This window comes from Thunnus albacares, chromosome 19, assembly GCF_914725855.1.
Source record: "Thunnus albacares chromosome 19, fThuAlb1.1, whole genome shotgun sequence".
Lineage (NCBI taxonomy): Eukaryota > Metazoa > Chordata > Actinopteri > Scombriformes > Scombridae > Thunnus > Thunnus albacares.
The window spans coordinates 11,041,043-11,049,239 of NC_058124.1; the positions used below are offsets into that span (position 1 = coordinate 11,041,043).

Consider the following 8,197-nt stretch of genomic DNA (forward strand, 5'->3'; position numbering starts at 1 on the left):
GCATTATGGGAAATGTAGTCATACCGCGTTGTCTCACGAGTTAAAAGGCAAACGAAAGAAAAGGCAAATTTTGCAAACCCAACAGGTAACGTTGATTTGTTTTAATCAAAACAAAAGAACAGTTCATATACATAAATATTAACTAGGTAATAAAAATTTGTGGAATGGTGTGTTTTAGCTACATAACCTAGCTGCTAAGGTTAATTCTACTGTGTGTGTGTGTGTGTGTGCGCGCGCGCGCGCGCGTGTGCATATTAGTTGCACTTCACTTTGCAGCCGTTAGAGGGCCCAACGACAATTTCCATGGCAACGACAAAGCTGGTGGTAAACAGTCGTTGTTTTCTGTGTTTCAGCTGTACAGTCTATATGTTTCAGGCAAGACGGTTTGAAACAGCAGCTCGAGTTTGGGTGTTTTTTTTCAACAATGGAGACAATATCTCTCGACAAATCAGCCTTAAAAGCAGTGGATGAGTACTGGGAGTATAGAAGGTTTGTCTGAATGTTACAGCAGACTATTCCTCTATAACGTTACCGACTTTTATTGTCTTTAGGGTTTTTGTACACTTAGGAGCAAGCCAGTATCAGCATGTGACAACTACAGAGGAACTGATGTAACCTAACAGCTAAATACAATACAAATGCAGACTGTTTGAATTTATATTTGTAATTAACCCTTTTTTTATATAGGCGTTTAGCCAAGAATCTTTATTGTATTTAATGGTGGTTTGTCTCCTTCAGAATCGTGGGTGATGATGATGGAGGCAAACTGTTCACTCCAGAGCAATATGAGGAGTACAAGAGGAAGGTGCTCCCTCAACGAGTAAAAAACAGGCTGTATGTAAGCTTTGGGGTACCAGGAGGTGTTGAATGTAAACTCATTGGCCCTGAGACACAATGCTTCTGTACACATAGGTAATACATTACACTATATCACATGATATTAGATGTCCTTCACCTCTACATTCAATCACACACATAAATATGTGCAAACTTTGTATCTTTAAGATATAAGCAACACAAGACAGACTTTGAAGTTGTTCCCTCTGAGCGACCCTTGGCTCTACCGTGCCAGGTCAGGGGATGTCATTGTTCTGCCTACCAGTATGTTCCCAAGATCGGGCCAACACCTGTCCGCTGCAGGTGTAAACACTTACCCCACGATCACAGTGAAACTACTGGACATTTGTGCAAGAAGTGTGAGTCTGAAATCCTTTCTTTATTAGTTCACCATACAGAGTCATAAAGACACTACATCCAAGAAGATTTTCACACTGAAAGTTTTCTGGGCTTTTTCAGGTACCTGTGCTGGGTTCCAGAGCTCCTACATCTGTGGCTGTGGTCAGCCCAGCTCTGCCCACCTGACCCTGGCAAGTAGAGTCAACACGGGTCAGCCTTGTGTTGTCAGACATCACCATGAAATCACTATAACATTGTTTTTCTATTTTCTTGGCAGGTTGAGACAAAGCTAGAGAGGGAGGCACAGGGTCGGCCGGTAGGCAGGGATGTCCCTTATGCCGCCATGGGGGGACTGACAGGGTTCAGCTCCTTGTTGGATGGTTACCTCGCTTTGGAAGCCAGTGGATCAGGTGAGTGAGCAGCATGCACCGTCATTGAAGACTATATGTGATGACTCAACCTCTGTTTTACAATGAATAGCTACATGACAGAGCTGTCTTAAAATGTGTTTGTGTATGCATGTGTGGTATATGAGAGGTGCTCTGCTCTATGCTTGGTATGCTGAGTGTGGAATATTCCATGTACATGCAGTCACATAGAGCAGCATCAGCCCCAAGATACCCAAAAACCAAATACCAGTCAAGCCATTTTTCCACCCATTTTCATTTATTCATTGAGCCAATTTTTGGTGATCAGGCCTTCAAAAACTGAGACTAGTGTAGGTGTACGCATGCATTTTAATAAAAGCAAAGAGAATTCCCTTTAGAGGCATGTGAGGGCAGCAAAGAGCAGCATCAGCGTTTAATACACACGATCAGGGACCACATATCCCTTAAATTTCACCACCACATAAGATGACATGAAGACCACATGTAAGATGACATGATTGCACAGAGGTCCTCAACTGAAATACATTACAAAGCATTACGAAGCTTACAGGTAAGAGGAATATTCAGTCATAATGCTTCAGTGTAATCGACGTGTTTGGAAACACTGAAATGCAAATGCAAGAAAGCCAGTAAAAACTGCTAATTATATCAGAGTCAGTGTCTGAGAAGTCATTTTCACCTTTCCTGAAAACCACAGGGGTTTATTCAGTTATTGAATGTGTTTAGACATTTATGGTCACAAAATTCAGCTTTGACTTTGCACACACAGTGGCACTGAATTTGAAATCTCACGTTCAAATGTCTTTAACAGTATACTGTGAGGTACAAGATCGGGTTGTATGTAGCCATTGTATCTTCTATTTTAAAGTTATCACCCAGTATAGTTTTATCCTTAATTAGGGGGAAAGTGATTAATTTTTGAGTTGATCTACTGTATAAATGAATTTTACATTCATTAGTGACTGCAAATAAATTAATTCTATAAAATGTAAAACTTTATTTATGATTTAATACAATCGGTGCTCCAGATCCTGATATAATTAGTGCACACAAAATGGTTTTTAAATAATTACCATATCTTCACATCTTTCTGTAATCTCTGTTGTATCTTTTTCAGATCAAGACAGAGAAGATGGCTGCCAGCAGAGATGCTCAGCATTAAAGATGAACCAAGCGTCTACTAAAGCATCTAGCTCTGTTCACTGCAAGATGACCAACAAACAGTGAAATGTAACATTACCCTCAGAGTCCACCTGTCACTTCTGTCCATTAGATATTGGACAATTAAGGTTGACCAGAGCAAATAAATCCTTCAGTTCTGCTGATCTCTTACCTTTAATTTTGTCCAAAGCTTAAGTGTTTGATAATTGCAGTTTTTTTATGAATGATGTGTCTGTCTTTGTCGTGACGCTGTGGTATAATTTGCTAGCAACTGTAGTGATTCAATTCAAAAGCTAGTTTGAAAGAGACTGATTTTATTTGAATACTCCAGTATTGTTTGAGGCTTCTTAGCAATACCTCAAATTTCCCTCTTGTTCCATTAGCTGGTCAGTTTACACATCTGAGGTTTGTATGATTGATGTTCTCTTACAGAGAGAAAGCCACCCACTCAACATGTCACCAAAATAACAGCAGACCCATGACGCTACGTGCTCAGTGATGAGCGCCGTTTTTAATTTGCAGATAGATGTACTGTCTCCGATTGATTAATCCCATTCCTCACGGCAGATCAGTGGTGATGAGACCTGATTTAATCCACGCAGTAAATGGAGAATGAAGCAGGTCATGTTTTCTCCATTGGCAGCCCGCTTTCCAACGTTTATAACTGAGAAATAAAATTAACGGGGATCCAAATGAGGATTCACTCCCACTCAAATGTTCCCACTCTAAGGATGGCAAGTCACAGAGGATCAGCCTCTGCGCTGGTGTTGGCCAGTGCACCTCAAGTCACCTGTATTGTGAGGCCAGCCATCTCCTAAGGGAGTTGCATTTGTGTTTGTGTGTGTGTGCGTGCGTGCGTGCGTGTGTGTGTGTGAGAGAGTTGAACAGGTGGTCTTGACGGAAAGGAAGTAGGGCTATGCCTGAAGGATGGAATGGATGCACCTGGGTCTCTGCAGCCGAGTGCTGAAGAGGAAGCAAGTGGAAGGGATCTCATCTGAAAGCTGACACTTCATATTCGGCGTGTATCTACGATGACCATCGTATCAGGTTTCAACAAGATAAAGTATGCACACACACATTGACAGCCTCATACACACTTTAAACCAATGCTGCTTCCCCTTCACTACTGAGGAGAGCTTTGTTGACTGCTACAATTAAGCGTCCTTAAAAAAAACAAAAGAAAAAAAAACACTTGACCTGTTTCCACTGATTACTCCTGGACATTTTTTTCTCAAAGGGGTAGGCAGTAGGTGGAGTGGGACGGGGGTGAGAGAGGAAGGGCGAAAACCCAATTAATTTAAGAGGTAAAGGCCTGACACATTAGTCTTGCACAATTACAATTTAGGGTAATTGCCTCTCCATAGCAACCCCATACAGGAGGCAACAGGTAATTTACTTAGGCCATTGGTTGATGGAAATGACTGCTACACTTCCCTTATCCCCATGGAAACCACACCCAGCTTGACTGACAGATCCAACACTACAAATCAGGAGGTGAGCACAAAAGATTAAATTGGCAATTACTGTGCAAGGAAACACTTAATTACCCCAGTGACAGTTACAGTAAGCACACACTGACGTGAGATGAAGAACACACTCCCCTAATTTCCCCACAGACAGACAGAGAGGTAGCAAAAACTCAGGGCCATGGAGAGACACAACAGACTGACAGATCACTTGAAATCATTCACAATCAGATACTAAAAATTGCACCTTAAAATAGAACTTATAAAATGTGAAATAAACAGGCCATGAGTCTCTTAAGAAAACGTCTTTTAGCTGCTTTATTGACAGTGGAGGACGTTTACTGAAAAAACTGTGTTTCCCAACTACAGAGAAATACATATGTGAAAGCTAACACAAATTGCAAACTCCAGTTCCCTTCAGGTCTATGGAGTTTTATTGCATCTATTAGTTAATTGTTTTGTCTTACCAGTTTGCAACCTCACTGTTTTGGTTCACTCTCACTGCTCTCATCAGCATTGTTTTCAGCCACAGTGGGCAGCTATTTTCAGCAAAAAAAAAAAAAAAAAAAATCAAATCAAAACCCACTGTTCTCTACCTGCTCTCTACCAGGTTGCAGACAGATTCATTTAGCAGCTAGTGGGTGAACACTGTGGAGCATTTAGCAGCTAAAGAGACAGATATTTTTCTCAGAAGTTGGTGGAGACCAAAAACAGAGCTAAAAGAGATTGAATATTGGATTTACAACCAAAAAGTGGACACAAAGAGGACTACAAATGAAGGTAAATGTTGCTCTGTATCTACTGGATGGCCATGGCCATATACAATAATAATATGGATAATAATAATATTAGCCATATTAACATAATCAGATGTAGTGAAGGACATGCAGATAAAAATGCAAAATTGATTTATCCCATTACGACACAATATTATTTCCAAATGTGAATATACAATTGTTTTAAAAATAAGTTTAAATATATTATTGTTTATATATCATAGTATCACTATGTATGGATCTTAACTGAATGACTTATGTTCTACAGTCAAACAGTTTTCTAGCCAAACTTTGTTTCAGTTTTTCCATCAAAAATTGATCTAGACTGTTTCACACATCCTCAACACAGATTTTCACTGTTGTTTCACACCATTCTCCTTCCTCCAAGCATCTTTCTTTGATGATCAGAAATGTTAGCCCACTTTCTTTTTAGTGCAGATCTGGCTCTAACAAAATACAGCTTGTTCCGTTTCTAAGAAGAACAAAAAACCCATCACAGTCTCCTGAAAATGAAGCAAAATCCTACGTATGTCTTTGACACATTGAACATGTGCGTGTTGCCTCTCTTTTGTGGTAGCAACAGTGGGAAATTGACAGCGCTGCAACTTCATAGACACTATGCTTCGAACCCCTCCTGTGTCGGCAGACTCGGGGAGGAGGATGGAGAGCGAGTTGTGAGAAATGGATTTAGCTTTTTCACAAAGCAGTGTGATAACGAAGAGAAAGGAATGTCGTAGAGCTGAGTTCAATCAATAGTAATGTTTGAGTAGCAAAAGTGTGTTTAAGCACATGCAGTCACACATGCCTACACACATATACAAACATTAATGTAGTGTATATGCACATAAGCACATATTGACCCACTGCATACTGTGAATATGATAGAAAGAAATTAGTGTTAATATTTTTTTAATGTTTGCGTGTGGCAGCTTTATCATAATTAACAATAGCGCACTTTTGAAGGGTTTATAAGTTGTTATATAGTAAAAAGTCATTAAAAAGGGATCATAGGGGTTCCATGTTACAGTAAGTCATAAAGTCTGCTGGTACATTTTTAATTATAATTTAAAAGCAACCCAAAATACAAAACAACCCACAGAGGATACACCTATCAGATGGATCCTTCAATTACCTGTAAAGACTGGACTTGGTCTTTAGTTGACATTTTGTGGTCTTACAGTCACCTGGGTTTTGTGGTATTTCACAGACCCTATATTAACGAAAGATGTGTCCCCTATATGGAAATTATTATTAAGTGGCCATCAGTCAGAATCCAGGAAAAATTTTAAAATTACATAAGTAATATAAAATACTTAAACATTGAGTTGAAGGATTTCCTTCATGCATCTTGTATCTATTTCTATTCTAGACCTAAATAAATATTGTCTTTTGAATACTTAAAGGAGTAGTTTGACACTTAGGGGAATAAGCCTATGTACTTTCATGCTGAGAGTTTGAGGAGAAGATTGATACCACATTTGCCCATTAAATATGATACTACAGCCAGCAGCCAGTTAGCATAGCTTAGCATAAAGACTGGAAACAGGGGAAAAGAGCTTGCTTGGCTCTGTCCAAAAGTAACAAAATCTGCCTATAAGCACATCTAGAGCCCCCTTAAATAAACAAACAAGATATAAAGTGTTAATTAGTGAGATTTAGAGTACTGCTAGTATGTAGATTTGGTTACCTTTGGGCAGAGTGAGGCTGTTTCCAGTCTTTATGCTAAAATAATTAAGATAACCAGCTGCTGGCTGTTGCCTTACATTTAACAGATATATATGAGTGTGGTATCAATCTTCTTATTTAATTCTTGGCAAGAAAGCGAATAAGCATTTTTCTAAAAATGTCAAACTACTCCTTTATAACACTTTAAAGGATAGGTTCACAATTTTTCAAGTCTGTCTTAAAACAACAGTCAGGTGCACATGTGGGCACTGAAACAGTTTTTCATTGCTGTAATCATTCTTCCTGTTATTACTGTCCATTAAGAGATCCCTTTTTAATATTGTCTCCAATGTACGTGACAGGAGACAAAATCAACAGTTTATCTGAAGCTTATAGAAGGCTTCAACAGACTTAGAGTTAGACAAATAAAGTGGGTATCTTCCAAAGCTAGTCTTTTTAGTGTCCCTCCTTTGTGTTTCCTCAGACAGTGATTCCTTGTTGAGCTGCAGTGGAGGGACTGTAACAAAAAGAGGGATTTTATTTTTCTAAAAAAGACTCAAGACTCAGCCTTTTGATCTGGTATTAATTTCAAGGATCTCGAACAAAATACACTTGCTGATCAGTAAAGCATTGATGAAGTATGTTTGAAACACCACTTATAGCCTAAACCAGATTATTGCTCTTCCTAATAACAGTATTACACAAAATGTACCTGCATTTTTCAAATGCTGCTTCAGTGAGAAGGAGAGTGTGCTCCTATGGTAAGTGTGCCCTTGTGTGTAACATGCACCCTTCCACCAGCGCTTAGAATAATAACACATTAAACCTAGAATTGCCTTTAATTTGCAGAATAAGTATTTGAACACACTCAATGGCTGATTGACAGCCATGTGGAAAATTTTGTTCTTTCATGAATGGAGCACACTCTTAAGAATTGACGCTTTCAACTGCTTTCTAATGCATTAGATGGACTGCTTAATTCTTACATTTCACCTCCATTATCAGGCTCCCCGTCAGTGAGGCCTGCATCTAGGATGGTGTTGGTAATATATTTAACCTGGCTGTGCCAGTGGTTATCACATTTACTCTTTAGACCTACAGTGTGCTAAGTGGCTGGAAAAGTGCAGACACATTAAAGTGTCAAACCACAACAATGATGTAATTTGGACATATGATTACCTGCTTAATTTGTAGATGCTAATGATGTGAGTTATGAAAGCTTGTTAAAGGATTAAGGCTTTTAATAGGTGCTTCATTTTTTGTCTTAGTTTTGCATATTGCTATTTAAATCAGATCTGGCACATTCAGACATCATATTCACCATAACCTCTAAGGGTAGTCAGCAATTTAATACTAATATAGTAGTTTATAATCCATAAAACACATAGTGATCAATTATTATTTACTAGGACTACTCATGAGTTTAAAATATTTTTAACTCGTGATATTCATTCCAAAAAAAGTTAGAAAGGAATAGGTCTTCCTGTAAGAAATGACACTAAAATAAAATGATCCTTCAGGAAAAAAAAAACAAATGAATACAGAGCACATGTAATAATGATAC

The 8,197-nt window shown here is 38.7% G+C and overlaps 1 protein-coding gene across 1 annotated transcript; it reads left to right on the forward strand.

The window, feature by feature from the left end:
• Positions 1–65: 65 nt before the first annotated feature.
• fam221a (family with sequence similarity 221 member A) lies at positions 66–2,904 on the forward strand. The gene is made up of 7 exons (XM_044335106.1): positions 66–85; positions 354–489; positions 739–912; positions 1,006–1,196; positions 1,297–1,367; positions 1,454–1,586; positions 2,683–2,904. The coding sequence occupies exons 2-7, from the start codon at positions 425–427 to the stop codon at positions 2,790–2,792; spliced, it is 744 nt and encodes a 247-aa protein (XP_044191041.1). The 5' UTR covers positions 66–85; positions 354–424; the 3' UTR covers positions 2,793–2,904.
• The last annotated feature ends 5,293 nt before the right edge of the window (positions 2,905–8,197 follow it).